General features: G+C 30.1%; 2 protein-coding genes across 5 annotated transcripts in view; one reads left to right on the top strand and one right to left on the bottom strand.

The window, feature by feature from the left end:
• The first annotated feature begins 651 nt into the window (after positions 1-651).
• On the top strand, positions 652-9,370 carry LOC126736683 (protein sarah). Of its 3 annotated transcripts, none has more exons than XM_050441177.1 (5): positions 652-903; positions 1,153-1,379; positions 8,485-8,720; positions 8,951-9,125; positions 9,180-9,370. In XM_050441177.1, the coding sequence occupies exons 2-5, from the start codon at positions 1,181-1,183 to the stop codon at positions 9,239-9,241; spliced, it is 672 nt and encodes a 223-aa protein (XP_050297134.1). In that variant the 5' UTR covers positions 652-903; positions 1,153-1,180; the 3' UTR covers positions 9,242-9,370. The 3 variants fall into 3 exon arrangements, with proteins under 3 accessions (XP_050297134.1, XP_050297133.1, XP_050297135.1); XM_050441176.1 differs by having other exon boundaries at positions 653-903; positions 1,177-1,379; XM_050441178.1 differs by lacking the exon at positions 652-903 and adding an exon at positions 921-1,049 and having other exon boundaries at positions 1,177-1,379.
• A 2,000-nt stretch (positions 9,371-11,370) lies between these two features.
• Positions 11,371-22,374, bottom strand: part of LOC126735983 (organic cation transporter protein) — a 36,551-nt gene continuing 25,547 nt past the window's right edge. Inside the window, exons 2-6 of one of the 2 annotated variants that reach the window (XM_050440115.1) lie at positions 15,564-15,675; positions 15,460-15,509; positions 15,074-15,280; positions 14,678-14,996; positions 11,371-13,427 (exon numbers count right to left, since the gene is read on the bottom strand). In XM_050440115.1, the coding sequence (XP_050296072.1) occupies positions 12,480-13,427; positions 14,678-14,996; positions 15,074-15,222 (1,416 nt within the window). In that variant the 5' untranslated portion in view covers positions 15,223-15,280; positions 15,460-15,509; positions 15,564-15,675 and the 3' untranslated portion in view covers positions 11,371-12,479. The remainder of the gene's footprint in view (positions 13,428-14,677; positions 14,997-15,073; positions 15,281-15,459; positions 15,510-15,563; positions 15,676-22,374) is intronic. The other variant, XM_050440114.1, reaches the window with a different exon arrangement.

The following is a 22,374-nucleotide window of genomic DNA, read 5'->3' as shown; positions in this document are numbered from 1 at the left end:
AAAATGGTCTTAAACTAATATAAGCACAAACGCAAAATGATAGAACCCTACCCTTGCACTGACATTTTCGCAATAATGCCACACCTTCTTATGTTAAACCATATAGATTACCTTTTTCACAAAAAGATGAAATACATAAAAAAGTAACTAAAATGTGCCAAGATGGTATAGTTGAAAGGGCACAAAGTGAATGGAATTCTCCAGTTTTATTGGTTCCAAAAATAGAAACTGAATGATGAGAGTTTACACTCTCGAAACATATATAGAGAATATTTATAAATTTTTCTAAATTTATTAAATATTGGAGGACGACTTAAATAGTTTTACTTACCTTAAATGCTTTTGTTGGTACATTAGTTAATTAAAATAATATTTCCAATCCTTTTTTCCCATGCACCTGCATATTTACTTATTATTAAATAAGTAAAAGTGTGAAATTTTTAAATTGACACTCTATGGCTGCCAATAAATCTTGAAATTTGAAATTTAATTTTTGTTTAAGTCGGTAACGAAACATAAAACCGTGGTACCAACAAAGGCGAGCGAAGTTTCGTATCGGAATCGTATTAGCGTATCGCAAAACGCATGCATATGAACTGGGCCTTAGTCCAAAATTTATTTGTATAAACTTATTACTCATCATCCAAAGATTTATACCTCTAAATTGGGCTGGTGTAACAATTGAAATCATATAGCAGCCCCACAAATACAATATGCCCTTCTTGTCCTTCAAATAAATCAGCTGATGTAGATCGCTGAAATTCCGGTTGGTGTTCACATTTGACATTTGAATTTGATAATAAAAATATAAACAAACAAAGTCGTAAAGAGATTTACTTACATAGGTTGAAAAAACAATATAACCCAGAAACAAAATAAATAGCCAGTTTTGAACAGAAAAAGGTAAGTTTTTGTGCCGGTTTCAGTTATATAAGGTTCCAAAAATATTTCATTGTATTTGCCAGCTTGCCAAAATGTTCCATTAAGTTCAGATGAATATTTAAATTATCCCAAACCTTTACATCTTAATTTTTGTTCCCATTTATCACGTATGTTTAATTCATTATCAGTTTGAATCTGCCGTATACTACCAGCGTATTTCTTATTAATTTAAATATATATTTTTGCTTTTATATCATACAATTGTTTTAGGCATATACAAAGATCTGTTTTCAGAATAATGGCCGAAACCACCGACGATATCGCCGATGAAGATATCATAATCAATGCTCAAGATGGCTTGCCTAATGTCCATCCAAACCTACTTCCCGAACAAGAAATTGGAGATTCCCCAAATGAATGTGAAGAAGATGACTTTGAGGGACTTCCTTCATCCTTGATAGTCACAAACATACATGATGCGGTATTCAGTAGCTCAGGTAGGTAATTAACAGCAAGTAAGGTTGCCAACTTTCTTGATTTTAAAGGATTTCCTACATAATGTCTGTGAATGTTTTCTGCTCTGTCAGGACAACTGACAAGCTTGGATCTATATTTATACATATATCCCTGTGTACAATTTGATCAAATACAAATCAATAACAACAAAAATGCCTTAATGTAAATTACCAGGAAGAATTTTTGAACATGTATCTCTCTGTAACAAACTTAACTTTACTTCTAATAATCTCTATATCAATAACCTTAAGCAATTCTTAAATATCCTTTTTTTTCTTAGTTTTCATCTAAGTAGCACAAGCAGATTTTTTTGATCTTATCACAATCAATATACAATTATTCTTTAATCTCATTTGAAATTTACAATTTCTCAAAACGATAATCATATGATAATAAACCTTAGATGGAGAACATTGAAGACACTTTTAAGCAATAAAAAAAAGATTTATTCTATAAAATTCTGGGACATTATAGTTCTGGGTTCTGGGTGATAAAAATATAAGTGATAAGTTTAATAAGTATTTTGTTTATAATATAATATTATAATATAGTGTAGTTAAAAGTCTTATTACTTTATCCTTGACAAATATTTATTTTTGTTTTACACAAATAAAGCTTTATCTATCTATTACACTTTATAAATTCTTCCTGGAGTTATAAGGACATTCATGTTTCAATAGCAAACTTAGTGAATTAGATAAATTAAAATTGTATATTAAATCACTGAAATTAAACAAAGACAATTAATGATCTTGACAACTAATTATATATTTCAAAATTTAGCAATTAGCACTGATAACATGCACATTTTGTTATTTGGTTTCTTTATTTATTTTGTGAAAGGTGGAAATTTAAAAATAAGTTCTTCTGTTCTCGAATGTTGATGAATTCAATAATTATAATATGGAATAACAAAAAATGTGAAAGATAAAAAAATATTTTGAGGAATGCTGGAGCCAATAAATAGGACAAGTGTTATAATTTTGAGAAGATTAACTAGATTAGAATTTCACATTCTTGCTAATATTATCTATCTTGTCCCTTCTCTAATGTCAATATCTTATTATAAGACTTTTCTTAATAAAATTTCTTAATATTATAAACATTTCTTAATAGTCATGTAGTTTTGCCTCTGCAGTAGCAATTGATCTGTAGCAGGCACTCATTCACTAAACAAATTAGGTAATATTTTCAATAACAATTGTGGGTAATTTGTATGGTGGTTTTTACAGGTTCAGGTGGATTTAAGGTTGCTCTGAGGTGATCACACAAATATTGTCTAACAAATTAAGTGAAAATCTATTTCTACTTTAAAAATGCACACAGACCCCATCTGTGTTTCCCAGAGAGTGCTTAGAATGACTATCCAGTATTTTACTGGCATTTGTCATACTTTATTTTAGCATGGGGGCATGCAAGTAGTACAGATAGGATATTTGCGTTGCTAAGTAATGCTAGTCTTAGCTGGTCTTTGTTATAGGGATGACGACATCTATCATGCATTCATAGAACTTTGGAGAAAAATTGGTATTATCAAAAGCATTCTAGAAGATTCTTTTAAAATTATTTTCATGACATAGTTATGTTTTTTTAAATGGAACACCCTGTATATTATTTGATTTTTGGATTCTACATCACAAATAAAGGTAGGTAGATTTTATTAAGGTTTACCCAGCCTAAACATAATGAAAATATTTTGTGTTTTGTGAAAATACTGAGACAATTTCAATAAGAAATTCCTTAATATGTGTTTTCTCTTTTGCATTGAGAAGCCCTAAATTATTAAATTTTACATTTTATTTGTAAAAAAGTCACTATTTTATACAGGACTTTCAAAAAGTAGTTTTAAATTATTACAGTTTTTACAAAGCAATATGTTGCCTAATTTAAATGGAAAACCTCGTAATTTATAGTAATAATAATAATAATAATAATAGGCCTTTATTTTTAACTCGGCGAAGTTCAGCATAGCTGTTATTAAATTAAGTTGGTAGGCAATAATAAATTGATATCTCTATTATTTTCTTGTAATTTTTTTATTCTTTTATTAATTTTTTATAGGTAAAAGTAACTAATGTATGGCGAGTAATCAAGTTTAAGTTTAAATAGTTATAGCTTTTGAGCTACAATGACATGTTAAGTTTAAATTAAAAACCTAATTATAATTGACTACAGCATGCAACACAATAGATTAGCAATAGGTAAAATTTAAGACTGTATTAACAATGTATCTACTTTCAACTGACTATTAATATATTATACTTAAAAAAAATAAAAAATTACAATTACAAAATATGCTAAAAATAATAGCTATCTAATTGCAAATATTGACCTTCACACCAATTACCCAAACACTCTCTCTTCAAAATTTACATCAACTTTTGACAGCATTTGTGGAGTAATACTTTGAAAAGATTTTCTGATCTGCTCTTTCATATTTTCTGATGTGGTCAGAAGTAACTTAAAAACAAAATCTTTCACATGTCGCCATAAGAAAAAATCCGGCGTCAAATCCAAGATTTAGTACCCTGGAAACGCTTGACTAATGTTAATGATTTTCTCGAATTCGGTTTTGTCCTATATGAGGATCTTTGAAAAAATGTTAATTCGTTCTCCTCTAGGGTAAGCTTTTATTTTCAATAAAGTAATTTAAGCAAAAAGAACTGTTAAAAGTTTTAATTATTAAACGAGAACTATAAAAAAGCACTTAAGTAACTAACAATTAAATTATAAACAACATGACTTGCCAACCTGTCATTACCTACTTAGTGAGTGTTGAATAAATAACAAAAAATCAACATGTATTATAGAAAATGTAACTTTTATAGAAATGTGAAAGTTTAAGTATAGAAAGACCTTATTGAATTTCAAAAAGAATTCATTCTTACATTTATTGGTGACATAAAATACAGGGTGTTCAATTTCAACTAAGCAACTTATTGCCTTCTAAAACTGTAAGAATTTAAAATGTAATAGTTTAGTGTTCTTCAGTGCAAATGTGGTAAAAAAACACATATTAAGGAATTTATCATTGAAATTGTCTCAATATTTTCTCAAAATACAAAATATTTCGAAGCCTTTAATGTTGGCTAAGGCTGCAGGAATAGCATTGTTTTTGCTTTTTGGGGACTGGGGAGAAGTCATACATCAGGGTCTGGGTACTGGGCTATAAACTTAAAAATTGCGTTCTGATCACATAAAAGAGTTACCTGACACCTGAAAACAAAAGCAGATAATTTTTTTTATAAAAAAAAAAAATTATAATGAATGCGTCAAAAAGGAATTATAGGTTAAACTCGTGAAAATATTAATGTTTAACCAAATATGCCTTGGTAAAATGTCACTCATAAATAAGATACAGGGTGTTAACACTTAATAACTTCTTATTTTACTTTTTAAGATAAACAAATGAAATTTGTTTATCTTAAAAAGTGAAGTTCACAAAGTGACGCTCACTTTCTTTTTTTAAATGAGACACTTGGTATATTATTACATATTTTGATAGAAAATTATATTCTGAGAACAATGTTACATTTGCTACTTTTTGTTTTATACACATAAAAATACTCAGTTTTTTAAATTTTAAAATAGGGTGCCATGAGTGTGTTGAAAGTTTTAATTTTTAATCAAGTAATCATGGAAAAATCTGTTTCATTGCATTTTATGACTTAATCTTTTACACGCTTATTTAAAATGTCCAAACCAGTAATTTTGGCATTTACTTTATTTTTTTAAATACCACGTTATTGGAAACAACCACTTTTAAAATGCAGATTTTTTTTTTGTATAATTTGATATGATTATTTTTTACATTGGTTGATAAATAATCTCATAAGAAGAAAAAAACAAAATCACAATAATAAACGCATTTTAGTAATAAAAATAGCATAAAAAGCTTTGATTTCTTGAATAGAAGGCTGCGTTATAACGCATTCTTCAATTGACATAATACATGACATCTTGTTAAGTGAAACTTTAGTGTTTACTAAAATCTAAAACATTTACATTATTTCAAAAGTGGTTCATAATAAGATGCTATTTAAAAAAATAAAGTAAATGCCAAAAATACTGCTTATACTAATATTTTTTTTTATTACTAATATTTAATCTTTATAATTAAATACTAACTTACACACTGAAAAACTATATACCGGATGGCACAGTAAAAAGGGAACACCTAATAACTATTTTACTATTCAAGATAAACAAATGCAATTTGGTACATAGATAGAATTATTATAACAGCATCTTTTGACATATTTACTTGTTTTGTTTGTTTTCCGTCACTTCCAGCTTAACCAGAAGTGACACTAACTTTCTTATTTTAAATGGGACACTTCGTATATTATTACGAGTTTCGATAGAAAATAATATTCTGAGAATGATGATACAGCATTTGCTACTTTTTGTTTTATACTCATATAAAAAATCATTTTTTTTAATTTTAAAATAGGGTGCCATGAATGCGTTAAAAGTTTCAATTTTGATCAAGTAATCACAGAAAAATGTGTTTGTTACATTTTATGGTTTAAATCTTTTACACGTCTATTTAAAATGTCCAAACCATTAATTTTGGCAAATGGCATTTACTTTGTTTTTTTAAATAGCACATGATTGGAAACAACCACTTTTGAAATAAGGTTTTTTTTTCAATAATTTGATATAATTATTTTTTAAATCGGTTGATAAATAAGCCCATAGAAAAGTCCCCAGAAGGAATAACCTGGATAACCCAATTTAGCTCAGAGACCAAATTTAAACAGATATAATCAGTTAATGTTTGGGAGCATGACGTGATCCTTGTTGGTTGTTCAATAACTATTTGTAGATTAAAAGAAGCCAGCAGATTTTTTAGATTATCAGATTCATGCGAGTTTGATAGATGATCAATAATAATAAGATCGCCACAGACGATTAACTTTGCTCCCAATGGAAATAGTGTCAAAAACATTTCAAAGAGTGTAAGAAACTCCCCAGTATTACATCTGGGAGGACGATAAATACATATTATATAAAAGTTCTACATAAACTACAGAAAATTCAAATTTACCCTTAGTAATATATTCATCAAACCTTTTAAAAGTAGTTATATTGAATGTCGTCAAAATATTGTTATTTACTATCATAGTACCACAATGACCCAACTCTTTTCTGCAGTAAGAACCAACTACCATATAGTTTGTTGTAAAACAGGGCTCATCGGGCCTTAGCCAGTGTTCAGTTAAAAGTAGTATATCCGGCGAACTCAAAGTTATAAAGATTTCAAATTAATTTGATTTATTTCTTAGTGACTTAATATTTAAAAGTAAAAATGACATGTAGTAACTATTTTTTTAACTATTGGGAACTCTGGCGTTATTTATAAAAAATGTTCATTTATATTGGTTTCTGATGTAAGACTAATAATCGAGTCATGAATTGAGGTAAAGAGATTTGGATTATTTGAGTAAACATTTGTGTCAGGTTGGAAATATATAAGGTTAGTATTTTTAACAGGGCTGAAATTTTCAACAATATACTTAACTATTCTTTCCAACTTACCCAATCCTCTTTTATTAAGGTAAATGGTTTGATTTAAAAAGTTTTTATTAAAAAAAATATTTAGTAGATCCAAAAAATCATTATTATCTGAGAATCTCTTTGAGCTGTTAACAACAAAGGACAATTTGTTAATAATAATGATTATATTTTTTTTATATTTTATTTTAGTGGGAATCAAGACCGTCGGAATTCTTTGAATGAATAGGAAGATTGCAAACAATTTGATTTTTGTTGAAACACTTATTAGCTAACAAAGTTATGTAAGACATCTTTAAAGAACGGTTTACTTATTACTTGTATTTTAAAGTTTCCGAGTTCTCTCGATAAGCAAGAGTAAATGTTTCTTTCTAAATCATCAGTAAGAATAATGATTCTCTTTTTATTTGAGACTGGTTGTACACTTGTTGAAGAAGATCTGCATTGGACTGAGTGGTTGAGAGAAACATGCATATTGAACAGGTCAAAATAACGTTTTTTCAAATCATTTACATAAGTTTTGTTTTCTTTTGTCAAAGTTTCAATAGTAATTTTCATTTCACTTATTATGATATAATAAGTGAAATCAGTAAAAATAATCTATCAGTCAGTTCTTCATTTAATTTTGAAAAATGTTCATGAATGGACTGCGTTTCATCTTGTAGTTTTTTGTTTTGTTGTATAAGAGAGAGTATCTTTCTTATTCGGCCTAATTTAGATTTTTTTTATTTTTTTGCAGTTCCGTTCAGTGTTGATAGCTGCATCCTCAAAATTTTGTGTACGTCTTTGTAGTCTTTTTATAAAAATATCTTTTTCATGATTAGCCGTCTCTAATTTTCGTATTCTGTCCTGTAACTCCGCTCTAAGGTCGTTAAGTTGCTAATTTAAAACCTCAATACTTGTGTCTTTTTTAACCGTCTCCACTTTAAGTATGACTATATGACAGGGACTTTATGAGCCTGACAATCACTGCGTGCGCTTCAGTTGTTGTCAACTTGGAGCATCTCTTACAGATAGTTTTACAGCAGTTATCACAAAATGCCCCAAAAACTTAATTTTCACTATACTTACTTTTCATTCAGCACACGAGTGCAGTGAACCTCGGAACACTAAAACAGACGAAACCAAAATAAATCAAAGAAAACAAAACAATTGAGCGAATTATCGTCAAACGCGGAGAACGTAAACACGACCGTTCCGTACGACTACTGCAATACTACTCAAAAAGAAAACTTGAACTATAGAGAAAAATATTATATTAGGATATTGCACTAACGTATATTGGGCTCAACCTCCGTATTTTCACGAGTTTAACATAGATTTGCTTTTTGGCGCATTCATTGCCGCCCACCCTGTATTAAGTATATTTTAAATATTTTATTGTAACTATGGCGTGTATAAGATTTATAATTGCATGAACAAAATCGTATTAAATATTGTGTATCATGCCGAAATTTCAATGCACTTCCTGTCTTGATGAGGCCTTTTTCCTTAAAATCCTGGTTCAGAAAGTTGGCAACTGTAACACCAAACCTCAAATCTCTCAGTTTTTATAAAAATAATTTTTAGAAAAAAAACAAGAATTAGAAGAATTATTTAAAATATATGACCCCAATGTAACATTTCAATGGCTTAAGAGTTTTAAAAGATTGAGGGTGAACTTCACAACTCCACTGGCTGCAGCCACCGCCAGGATTGAGTTGCATCAGTACAACTACAAAAACCAGATTATTACTTGTTATTTTGCTCAGCCTGTCACACCAGTGAAAAATTCTAGTTTGCAACCACCAGCCCCATATAAACAGGTAAATAATATATATAGTCATAATAAGCTGTTTACTAATTTGTGTAATAAATATAATTTATTTTTAATCTTGATAGTCAGATAGTTTTTTGGTCAAATAACTGAAATGGTCGAGGCATGTATGAAAATTGAATGGAGTAGCCCAAAATTGAACATCCTTGGGGATTTTTTAAGTTTGTTTATAATTTTTTTGCTGTATGATGGAAAATATCTAATTTTATTTAAATTTAGTTCCTTATTTCACCTCCTGCATCACCACCACTGGATTGGGTACCCCACCCAGAGGGTGAGCCAATAATAAACAATGATTTACTAGCAGCTCTTGCTAGTTTGTCACCTGGAGGATCTCATGAATTACATCCCCCATCTCCTGGACAACCCAGTATTGTAGTTCACACTGCCCTAGGTAACTTAGTATAATTCGTTTCAAAGATTTTTTAAACCAACTTTATTATTTTAGGGGTAAACAACACAGGAACGAAACCGAAAATTGTTCACACTGCGTTTCCAAATCGTATTTAAAGAAATGAGTGTATGTTAACTGTAAATAAATGGATAAATGTTATGTACCTTAAATACGAAATACATGCATAAAATGGCATGTAGCCGTTTTGTTTATTTAATAAAAAAATAAAGTTTTTTTTTGCTGCACCGTTTAATTTATTTCTCGACGTTTTTTATGAGCTTGTTCAGTTTATATTTAATTAAAGACATTCAAAGTACTTTTTTGCCATCATACGTATTTGCCGACATTTTCAAAATAGACATAGGCGCTTTTATAAATGTGCTTAGGACACTATATTATTAAAATTATGCTTTGAGGGGTTGAAACCAATAGAATACATGTGAAATACTAACATACATGTACAAGAATGAAAATAAATTAATTAAACTTTGCATAGAAATTTACAATGCAGTTTCGTGTTATTGTCTTAGGTTAGGTTTAGTTGGATTACGAAGTTGCAGCTATATCAGGTAACTTTTACAAATAAAAGCTTTTAATTCACTCTGATTTAAACATTCAACCCAATATTATATCAATTAAGAAAATATCTGGAAAGATGAAGAGATTATGTGCTGCATTCATATAAACAAATTATCATATTAACTTTTAGGAAATATTCTTAAAATAGAAATATTGTGTTTATTAGGTAATCTGTAAAAAACTGTAATTGCCTTATGAAACTGAGACCTAACTTTCTAGTTAATATACACAATGAACACATAATATATAGAATGAAACATAATTTACATCATATAAATATTAGTCTTCTTAATCTTCCAAGAAAATTTGAAAAAGAATCTAGTCCAAATATGCATACAATCATTTTGAAATATAACGTTTGTTTTTGTTCGATTTAGAGACGTTTTAGATGTGATATAATATTCTTCCTGTGTTGAGTGGGAGTCATTATGTTCATAGTCTAAGATTTTCTCAATATGTTAATATAGTTAAGTTGAAATACATAAATTTAGTTGTTTATTCAAAAAACAAGTTTTTAATATGAAACTTTTATTTTAAATTCTTAAAGTACCCTTTATTTAACTGCTTTACTGCAGTTTTTTTATAGTTTCAATTTTTTATCGTTTTAAATATTTATATGAAAACCCCTATTAGGTATTACTTTCATTCAAATTATATTCAGAACTCCGATTTATATTACTTTATTTGCCACAGTTCTTTTTTCCAAGAATATTCAAGTAGATCTTATCAAATATTCTTTGAATGTTTTGTAATTTTTGTGAACTTTTGAAATTTATTTTTTTTTGTTTAGGGAATCATTTGTATCAGCATTAATTTGAATATATCTGGAACATTTTATAGGAATAATTAGTGATTGACAATTGTCGCATATTCTACTATCTGTTAAAGGATTTGTGAATTTATATACAAAACATAAATTTATTTATCCGTGCAAGTTAAGATTTGCAGAAAAATAACAACGTGCAAACCTAAGTAATGTAAATCCTTACGTGGCGACCACGTTTTTACATTCGTACCAATCCTCAGGATTTCCTTTACGTTGGTGTAAAAAAAATGGAAATGTTTTAAGTGATTCCTAAGTTAAATCTAATTATGTTATCTAGTATATAAACATTTTGATGTTGCATATAACACAAAATTACCAAAAAAATTCACAAAAATTACCTCAATATTTTATTATGCCTTTAGCTCAGAAAGGACAGTAACATTGAGGCAAAAGAAATATTCTTATTTGAAATTATTGGGTAAGAATCGCTCTTTCTTTGCTCAAGATTTTCAAAAATTATGAAACTAAGAAATAAATTTGATTAATTAAGAATGTGATCGTTACTTTTTAATCATGGGTCACTTTAATATCTGCAAAGCAAAAGAGGAATAACAAAGAAGTACCTAATGCCATAAGGGTAATGTTTTCTCTTTTTTCGTTTGTCTGATTTATGTTTTCTGAATATGTATAATATCTTATAATAGCAATATTGACTTTTCCATGAACATTTTTAACGTATTTTAAACATTGGCAGAAGTTTGGTGGTATGTTCTCTAAATGATCTGGGCTATATCATTTCAATTGTATTTCATTATAATAAAGGAAGGGTGAATTGTCTTCTCTCTGAGACACTCTGTGCATTCATATACCCTATTAAAATGGAAGTAAATAAATCAAATATACTATTAAATAAACTTTATTTTTTATTGAAAAATATATTTGTAAATAATTTTTAATTTAAATTATTTGCTTTAATTAAAATACAAACGTAAGTAAAATTTACTTATTACACTTTACACTCACATAAAAAATTGTATAATCTTGAATCTATAAATCTGTTAATAATATAATATGTTACTTACAATATTATATTATTTGATAACTTCAAATCTATTTTCACATAATTTATATTAGATACAAAATTAATATAATTTAACAAAACTGCTGTTAAATAAATATGAATTTAGGAACCTACGTATATGTCATAGTGCGCATCAAAGAATTCTTGAAACTCCCAATTTTCATTTACTAACTAATAAATTTGGGGTTCGTGGAGTGATATACATATATACGAATTTCAAATATATTAATAAAAAAAAATATTTTACAATAAAAAAATATACGTCATATACGTATCGAAATACGGGCCACTAGCGTTTCGCGTTGTTTAACCTTATTTTCTGCTTTGCAAAAGTTGTTTCCTTGTATAAAATGTTTTTCCCAAATTTTGTAAAGAAACCCCTAGAGTTTTTTATAACATTCCAAATAAAGGACTTGGCCTTGAACAAGCGACTTAGCAGCGAGTTATGAAGTCTCTTTTGGTTAAGAGAAGATTTTACAGCCTTGACCAGGAAATGCCCACAGAAGATAAAGAGGTCTTAACCAGGACAGAGCGGAGCATCGTAAGAGATTGAGAAATTTGATTGAGCCTAAGAGATTTATTAAAATACAATAAAAGTTTTTGAGAGGCATCTGCAAAGGAGGGTAGTTTTGAGGAAACAACGGGGAATGACTGAAAATAATTTCTTAGTAAATGCCTCTTATATCAGTTTGTAATCTGTTTACTATTAGTAATCCATTATATTATTTAGTCTATAATTTATCATGAATTCAAATCTTAGAATTCTGCTTTGTTACCAAAATTAATTTACTTTATTAATATGCACTGTAAATAATAAATTGTTCTTTCTGCATTACAAATTATTCGAATTTGCTTTAATTACTAGTAAAAAAGGGCAATAAATATTTATCAAATTACCAAGATTATAGCTAACAATTGGCGTAACCCTTCAAGCTTTGAGTGGTTCAAGTTCATTCGGCGTTACCCCTTCTAATTCCTGTTTCTGTTTCTTGCCTAAACAAGTAGTAAAACATGTATCTCCCACACCAAAATTCTCCCCATCCTCTATAGTTTGAGGCATTGCCTTGTCAAGGGTTTCTGGCAAGAACAAAGTTAGAAAGCCCGAAACTAATGCTATCACAGCAAAAATATTCGATGGTAATTTGGGATCGAATGAGTCAAAAAGCATAATCAACGGAGTTAAGGCGCCAGAAAGCCTAGCGCACATCGATCCCAACCCCATGGCCGAGTTTCGTATAACTGTGGGAAAAAGTTCCGCAGAATAGTTATATACAACAGCGAAAGAACTAGCTATTAAAAATTTTCCTATAAAAACGAACCAGTTAGAAAGTGAGCTGCCAGCTGCCAAGTTTGCTGCTAATATACAACAAATACTTCCCACAATCATATTGAAGGAAGTGATTGATCTACGCCCGAGGCGATCCATGATGTAAACTGTTAAAACATAACTTGGAAGCTCCACCATTCCCATAACAAATAAAATTAAGTAAGGATTGCCTTGCAGGCTCCCAGTATTTAATGATAAGCCGTAATATACTAGTGAGTTAGCAAACCACGCTAAGCAAACGTTTAAAGCCATCTTTCTTAATCTGGGTTGCCTAAATAAGTCTAACATTCCTGCTTCTTCTGGCTGTTCTTGCTTTTGGACTTCAGGATTTTTGTCCAAGAAGGACGTAGGGTCTACGCTGACGGAACTATTGTTCATTTTCAATGCTTTGGTTATGATGTTTACTGCTTCTTTTTTTCTACCGTTCGCCCAAAGCCATCTCGGTGACTCGTCCATTAACCAGAAGTGTCCTAAGAGGATTATAGCATGGCATCCGTAGATTACTTGAAGCAGAACTCGGTCCTTAATTAGGGCACCCCAAGCTGCTACCTAAAAAAAAGACATTGGAAGATAAATAAAACACTTTGCTTTTTTGGATGGTGTAGATTAAAAAAACTTCAGGGCTAGAGTAATAATAATTGTGTAATTCAATAAAACCCAAATATACACATACATCACACAATCGGGCTTCGTCAGTTCGCTGCACCGAACAAGTACCATAGAAAAAATATCAAAAAACCATGTACGTACCATAAAGGACACTAACTTCGATTGTGTGTGTGTGTAATTTTGTTTTTTTTTAGACGGAGTTTTATGGAATTTATAACTTGATTCAATAATAAATTTGGACTGGAAAAAATAGAACTTCGACGAAGAAGTTCTTCCGGCGTATTTATTTTTTGTTTGTAAATTTTGTTTTTTAATGTACCCTATAAAAATCCAACGGCTATAAGCTAGATATCTCTCTATCCTATTACTCTCTGAGTCACACGGCAATTGTAGTGTTCCTAGTTATTTTAATAGACTCAGTTATTTGCTATTTCCGAATTTCTATTGCAGATATAATACAGCCGAATAATACCACTCACCTAATTACTTAATGTTGTCAATTAGTATATTGTTCAACAAACATGTAATGTTGGATAATATTGGAGTATGATTTGGTAAACTGATATATGATGAGCAAATTATACAATAGTCGTGGATACTCTTAATTACTTAACACGTGAAATAATTGAATATTTTCTGCTTTTCCCAACCTACTACACTAAATTTGATATTATATATAACTATTATAAAAAGTTAATTGAACTTGATATCAATTTCTTAGATATTTCATAATGATTTTTAGATTTCTACAAACAGACTAAAGCCAAAAAAAATTGTTTTAAAGAATATTTATGTGAAAACTACTAAAGACACACAGAAAATGTAAGTAGGATACATCTTGAAATTTTCATTTAAGCTTTTATCGGCAACAAATATCGACCAACAAATAATTAAATAAAGCTGTCATACAAAAAAAACTAGTTATCAGATAACTAGGAAAGAGTGGAAAAATAGATTTGAAATTTTATTTTAAAACTGGATTCAGAATAAGAAAATTAGAATACAGAAAAAATAAAATCGGTTTTTTAAAAATGGTATTTTGTAGCTTTGGAACATGCCCTAATTTTAACTTTTTTGTATCTCCTATATTAACAGAGATCCCAATAGTGAACTTGTAACAGCCTGTATAGTGTGCCTATTTATTACTTAATTTTCTATACATATACAGTTTGACATGCGAGTTAACTTACCAACATTATTCCAAATGCAAATACTGCTTGAAAAGCTATGCCACACATAGAGCGCTTGCTTGATCCCACCAGTTCCATAGTCAGAACAAAACCTGGAATATAGCTGCCAGCTGATCCAAATATTCCATGTAAAAATTTGGTTATGATGAAAGAATAATAGTTAGGAGAAAACGCAACTCCTACTCCGATTACAACTTGCAAGACTGCTGACCAACAAAAAACTGGTTTTCTGCCATATTTATCCGCCATGTTTCCTAAAGTTACGGCTCCTGTGAACACACCGAACATATACATTGATTGAGCTACTGCTCCCATCCATCTAAAAAATTTAACGAGTTGAAAAGAAATATAATTAGTCTTAAATGCTTGACGAATTTTTGAATGAAATTCCCTTACCTTTGATCACACACAAAATTCCATTCAATAGCCCTAGAAGATTTATAATAAGTATCATCGTACACCCAACTGTTGCACCTCACTGTTTCATTGGTAGTGACATTTAAGTACTGACATCTATCAAGAGCTCCATTGGGTAGATACTGCATATAGTCTGATAGTAAGGTATTGTTGAAGACTGTATCATCTTCATCCGGGATTTGGCATCTATTTAAAAAATACAGAACCGTTAATTTAAGAAGTTAAATAAAATAAATGCTGCTTTCAAGTGCTGAGCAGAAAAAAATAAATGCTTTAACAGAATTCATTATATAGAACCTACGTTAAGTCTATATATAGTTTTTTTTTAAGTGGGGAGCAAGTGATTTAGCAGCAAAATTACTGACCTGCACAGTCAATTGTCCATGTGGAGGCAGTTTTGCTTTCATTGCTTGGCCTATAAGTAAATTAACAGTATATCTATTTAGATAAAATCTAAGAGATAACCTACCGATGGTCTGGTACGGCTGCAACGGTGACAAGAGAAAGCATGTTCAGACCAGCAGTAGCTGCTGAGAGGATGTGGAGGAAGAACTGCCATGCTTGATATTTGCCAAAGTCACCTGCAAGACAAATTGATATAGAGATATTCAGAAAACAAATTCCTTTGACTTGTTAAAGGGCAAAAGCTGAATGTTTTTAGTTATTTTTAGTTGTATATTCCACATTACTTAAGTTCTAAAATAGTAGAAAAGTCGAAGGCTCTGCAACTAACTAGTTTTTTTTTTTAAATAATGGACTTATTTCTCAACGTACCAGTTTGGTTTCAGAAAAGCGAGTGACTTGTTGTGTTTTTTTTTTAGGGAGACTTAGGCGGCCAATGCTAGTGTGGCTGCTATTAAATTTCATAGACCCCTAAAACATATTTTATATATATTTTTTTTTACTTAGGAAGTGTGTTTCACATGAGATATTGCAAACGGCCTGCTACGCAATTTTTCACTTACAGTATCATTTTGGTCTGCGGCAATTGAAAATTCAGCAGATGTCTTCGGTTTACAACGGAAGGCTCTAAGAGTTGTTTTGATGGTAGAACTTGGAGATAGGGATAATGGAGGAAGGGCAGGATTTTTGGAGTTTTTAATGTCTCTTTTTTGTATTTTCTAAGCCCACCAAGACATTCTTTATCATCATAATCATGACGACAGACATAAATGTGTTCTTTACTGGAGGCTAAAGAAGAGTCAGACAAAGTTAATATATTGGCAATTGAATTTTATAACAAAAAAACTTAAAAAATTCATCAGCTCAACTTAAACCTAAGATTGATATGAGGAAGATATAACAACAACTATTTTTTAATAATAATATGCGGAATCTTAAATTTGTTTCTAGGTTTAATTGTACACAAAATTTCTTTTAATTGGATGTACATGTTCATTATATATATATATATATATATATATTTTTAATAGTAGAACAGACTTGAAAAAACTCGTGTTCTACTTTTCTATTTTGACTTGTTAGCTTATGCTTAGATTTTTTATAAATTTAGTTGAATAATTAAATTTAAATTTATAAAAGGATTAAATAAAGAGTTGGTATCTAGCCTCAGTCGGATTAATTATTAACGGAGTGAATATCTCCGTTTATCTTAATTATTTTAAATAACGGTTATCCCGAATTTGAAAGTTTTCAAAAAACCTCAGTAATCTCATGCATTTGCCAAGGTTGTAAATAAGCCTCAAAAGACACCATTTTTTGCAGTTAACCGTGCTCCTATCTTCATCAATAGGCCCTATCCCTAGAATTCTCATAGTTTTATAAATTTTATTATATTATATTATATTATATTGGTCCTATGCTTGGAACTTTTGATGTGACACTGAAATCATAAAATAGTTACCACTAACCAAAACTCTTTATTTCAATCTCTACAGGTTTTGCTAACGGTGTAGCAATTAGTTTAATCCCCATCTTCGACAGGGGATTAAACTTCTTGAGTTTGGTTAGTATGAGTTGAAATTGTTTTGTGATTATATTATTGGGCAAACATTATTATAAATTAAATAAGGAAGTACACTTTTTCGACCAATTACATAAAAAAAACTGTTATGTATGTAAGGCTTATTATTGCAAATTGTTTCTTATTTCAAATCACGTAAAAACATTTTAAATGCAAAACATAATTCCTTTTTGCGGTTTTTTTATGGTTTCTACGACGTGTTAGGTACAGAGGTGCGACGCGTATTTTTCAAGTTGAAAGTGAAATACTGGTTTTAATTCTTCATTTCATTTATTGTGCTTATATGCAAAGTGTTTCCATAGAAATGTATTAAATCTGAATTGTAAGGATTGTTAGCAAACAATAAAATTAATAGCGTAACTTTTCGCATATTTAAAACTTGAAGTTTGTTAATATACTGGGAATCACTTTAATTAATGTATAACAAGAATAGATTTTACATTTTATGTAGAAGATACAAGGTTAACTCACATGATGCACGCAGTCATGATTGCGTGACGCATGCGTCACAGATAATTTTTTTACCAGGCCGCACGCCCCATATACATGTTACACCTAGAAATGCAATTTTAAAACTGTGTACCGTCCCTGCGTCATGGCAACTATATAATCTTACGGGAGAGTCAAATGCATTGCCGGGTGAAGTAGAAGGTAACTTTAGCAGGTTTATAAATCTATATAAGAAAATTATAGAAGGTATGGAATTTAGTAACCTTAGAGAATACTGTAAATTAAAAAATGTAGCATTATTAACATTGTATTTTAAAATAAATAAAATACATTAAAAACTATTTAAAGTAATTCGTAAAAAAAAATGTTAGTCAGGATAAGACCAATGCAAAAACTTCAAAAAAAGTCTTTGGTTGTAAAAAAGCACAACGCAAACACGTTTTTTGAGATCTAGAGAACTTTAGAACATTGTTTAGAACATACATATGAACCATTTCTGTCTATTAGATTAGTTATTCTTGGACAGACCCATCCAATGTTGGAGTTTCCCAAACCCCTTTAGCAATTTTCCCAATATTGTTTTGTCATGTTTAGTAACCCAAATTAGCTTAGCATACCAAACATTAGAATTTTCTTTCAGCTGTAACTTTTAGTCAATTATAAATAAAAATAAAGCTTAAAAAGAGGATTTAAGCAAACACAAACGTTGGGCGTTTGTATCAAAATATACAGGGTGTCCCAAAATTAGTGGACGAAACGCGAACCCTATATTCTTTGGTCAAAAATAACCTCACTTTTTCCTTTAAACATATATCGGCAAACGCCCCCCCAAGGGAGCTACGCCCCTTTTAAAGGGGGCACCTGAAGATGGATTTTTCCACTTATTTTCGAAACGGGTAAATATAAAAATTTTAAATTTTGGTATTCTCCCAATTTTGATATGCTGAATTTAGTTGTCATTTCATAATTTTCATTATTTAGTCAGGTGCGTATCATTTAGGGGGTGAGCCTAAAAAAATACTTAAAAAAAATTGTTTGCAAAGTTTTTGTTTTTTTTCTTTAAGTTTTAAAAATTTAAAGCTTTTTACGTAAAAAAGTACCTCTTGGTCAATAACGCTAGGAATTACCATTTTCGAGAAAACGCATTTAAAAATAACGCTGCATAGTATTATTAATAACAATTTTTATTAAAACTCAATAGCACGCTTCAAAATAAATTGACAAATAAAATTGCAAACAGATAAAAATACTAATTTATTTGAGGCAAATGTTCAAACAAGTTTCCGTTTTCCTGAATGCATAACCTGGATCTTTTTTGAATGTTTTGGGTCGATCTAAGAATTTCAAATCGGTTTTCTCTTATTTGGCCTGCAGCTGCGAGAATTCGCCTCTGAAGCTCTTCTGAGTATCAATTTCGGTGGCATAAATAATATTGCACATATTACCCCAAAGATAATAATCCAGAGGATTAAGGTCGGGCAATCGTGCAGGCCATTTTATTGGACCACCTCGGCCTATCCATCTGCCTGTAAAATTATTATCCAGCCAGTTTCTCACCTGTCGGCTGTAGTGAGCTGGTGCCCCATCGTGCTGAAAAATCATTTCCAGCCGAGTTTCTATGGGAACATCGTCCAGTAAATCTCTGAGATTGTTTTGAAGAAAATTTAAATAATGACGACCAGTTAACCTGTGTGGCAAAATAATTGGGCCTATCAATTTATCTCCTATCAAACCCGTTAAAAGGAAGCCCGTACGTTAAAGGCCATACGTTAAAGGAAAATCTATGCTGAAAGTTAGTTCGTCGAACTACTCTCGGATTCTCGATGCTCCAAAAATGAGTATTACGGCTGTTAAAGCCCTTACTTCTAGAAAAAGTTGCCTCATCTGACCACAAAATTTTTTGACGAAGATTTGGGTGATTTAAAATCCAATGACAAAAGTCTACTCGAGCTGGAAAATCTTCTTCTTCTAACTCCTGAACCTTTTATAATGGAAAGGATGGTATCCTAACATCTTACTCATTCTTCCAATCTGAAATTATTTTTAAATATTTTAAATTGCATAGGAAATAAGCCTAAACCTTAGTAAGCCACTAAACATTCCAGTTCGTCGTCAAAAGGATTTGTTTTGGGGTGTTTGATGTTTGTGATAAGACTTATCCAAGTAAATAAAGTAAATAATAATAATAATAGTAATTAGAGTATTTTGAAATGAATTTAATACGATCCGACGATAATAATTAATAACAACACTATTTATACCAATCTCAATTTTCAGTTATAAGTACTTTAAATGTAATTTTTTGGATAACAAATTAGGTACTTAATTAATTATTTATCATATTTGATTTTACTTACATTTGACTTTGGGATATTGGTAATCACTTCTAAAGTTCTCAATGATATTTGAGGGTTTTCTTCAATTAAATTCAGTACTTCCCCATAACCATCATTTGCAATTGGTCTTCCTTGCCCTCGAGCACGTTCGAAGGATCCATATTTAAGTAAATTTCTATGAATTCTAACAAAAACTTTCCAATGTGAAAGCCTTTTTGCAGGAAACCTCCGCCGATACTCTCGTGCAGCGGCATGTGCGTTTCCATTGCAAAACCCATACATAAAATGAATATCTACTTTTTCACGGGTCGAAAAGTCTTCCATAGTTAAAAAGATATTAACAATTTGAATGCAAAATGACAACCAATCAATTACAACAAATGTTAATGTCATTATGCAGTGTGTCAATTTTTTCCGTGATTACATGATGAAAAATTGACTTTTAACGCATTCATGGAACCCTATTTTAAGATTTTAAAAAATGATTTTTTCTATTAGTATAAAACAAAAAGTAACAAATGCAGTATCATTATTCCCAGAATATTATTTTCTATCGAAATAAGTCATAATATACCAAGTGTCCCATTTAAAATAAGAAAGTTAGTGTCACTTCCGGTTAAACTGGAAGTGACGCATAACAACTGAATATGTCAAAAGATGCTCTTATGATAATTCTATCGATATACCAAATTTCATTTGTTTTTCTTGAATAGTAAAATAGTTGTTAAGTGTTCCCTTTTTCCTGTGTCACCCGGTATATTAACTCCTATTATTTTTTTTTCATGATTCTTTGTATCTTTAAAAAAGATGCTGATTTGAGTTACGTATCTAACAATTTCAAGTATAGTAATTGTTCAATTTATCAAACTCAATAGATTAGGAGTATAATTCAGAGCATTGGAGCAGCTGAAAGGAATACTCCTGGCTTTCCTGGCTTTTATAAAAAACCTGACAATTATTTTAATACCAATCTATAAACTATATCGAATTTAAAGCGCATGAACAAAACATTTTACGAATCGTATTTCTATATGTAAACAAAACTATTTTTGAAAACACGTGTACTTACAGGGTGTCCCAAATTCGAGGGTGACTATTGGGATCTCGGAAACCGTAAGAGTTACGGGGTCGGTTAAATGGAAGCAAAGTTGCGCAATTTGGAGCTTAATAAAATGGCGTTTAAAAAATTTAAAAATTCCGGAGATATCCAAATAAAACCGAAATTTGTCAAAATCGTTTTTACCTTACCGACTTTATTTAAAGAGATATCGGAAAACCAAAAACAGTTTTTCATTGCCACTTTTTATGCTCTACAAGATGACGCAAAAAAATAATCCGACGTTTCGTTTTTTTTCGATCATTATCAACTTTATTTTTTCTTACAGGCGTCATATTGGATTTTCTCATTTTTAAAAAGTATTTTTAATTGCCTTTATGATGAGGTATCGCACTTTCATGTCCGATTACTCCTTCTAGTAGTTCCCATAAGAACTCCATAAGTGCAAAAGAGAAAGATATATCAATAGGATACAAATAATTAGATTTTATATAAACTGAAGCTATAAAATACTCTGTATTTGATATTCCATTCCAATTTAATGAAAATTTATCCTTTTATTTTATTAAGTTTAACCGGCTAATGTCATTTTGTCATGGACTACTATATAAATTTAAAAAAATCAAAATATAAGGTTAGGAAAGTATACATTTTCATTGAATTGGCTTAAAAAAAACTATATGAAATTTTATAGCTTCAGTTTTCCGATGTCTCTTTAAATAAAGTCAGTAGAAGGTAAACACGATTTTGACAATTTTCGAATTTTTTTGGATAACTCTGAAAGTATCCAGAATTTTAAAAGTTTTTTAAACGTCATTTTATTAGGCTCCAAATTGCGCAACTTTGCCTTCATTTAACAGACCCTGTAACTCTTACGGTTTCCGAGATTCCAACGGTCACCCTCGAATTGGGACACCCTGTACACAGAGTTCTGAGCACAGCACTCTATCTGATAATCACTAAATAATGAAACAAAATGAATCTCAATTTCGAACATTCATTTGAAACTCTTTGTATTTTTGTTTTCCCAAACGGTATTTTGGCGTTTTTATTTTTATAATGTTGAAGTAAATATTATGTGTATCTATGCGTAGTTTTCTTCAATGTTTTCTATTGCGCAAGATTTTAAGCCAAGATAGTCTCGTAGTGGTTAAATTTGGCTTAAAACCAACGAGTCGCATATTACTCTTTTAGTATTGCATATGCATATACTCTTTTTTTTAAGATATGACGATTAGTATTTATGTACAGCGTGTTAGCTCACTCACATACCCGTTAGCTCCTTCGAAAAAGTCTTTAAAAAATGCTAAAACACGTAAAAGTTATTTGTAAGGGAGATATTTTGTGCAGTTGTTTTCGGTTAAATTATCTTAACCTTTTAGGGATGTTGAAAATCCTAAATGAGAAGATGGTTGAGTGATACCTTGTTTTAAAGGTTATCCAATTACCTTTT

This window comes from Anthonomus grandis, chromosome 5 (assembly GCF_022605725.1).
Source record: "Anthonomus grandis grandis chromosome 5, icAntGran1.3, whole genome shotgun sequence".
Taxonomy (NCBI): Eukaryota; Metazoa; Arthropoda; class Insecta; order Coleoptera; family Curculionidae; genus Anthonomus; species Anthonomus grandis.
This window is presented reverse-complemented; position numbering and strand designations above follow the sequence as displayed.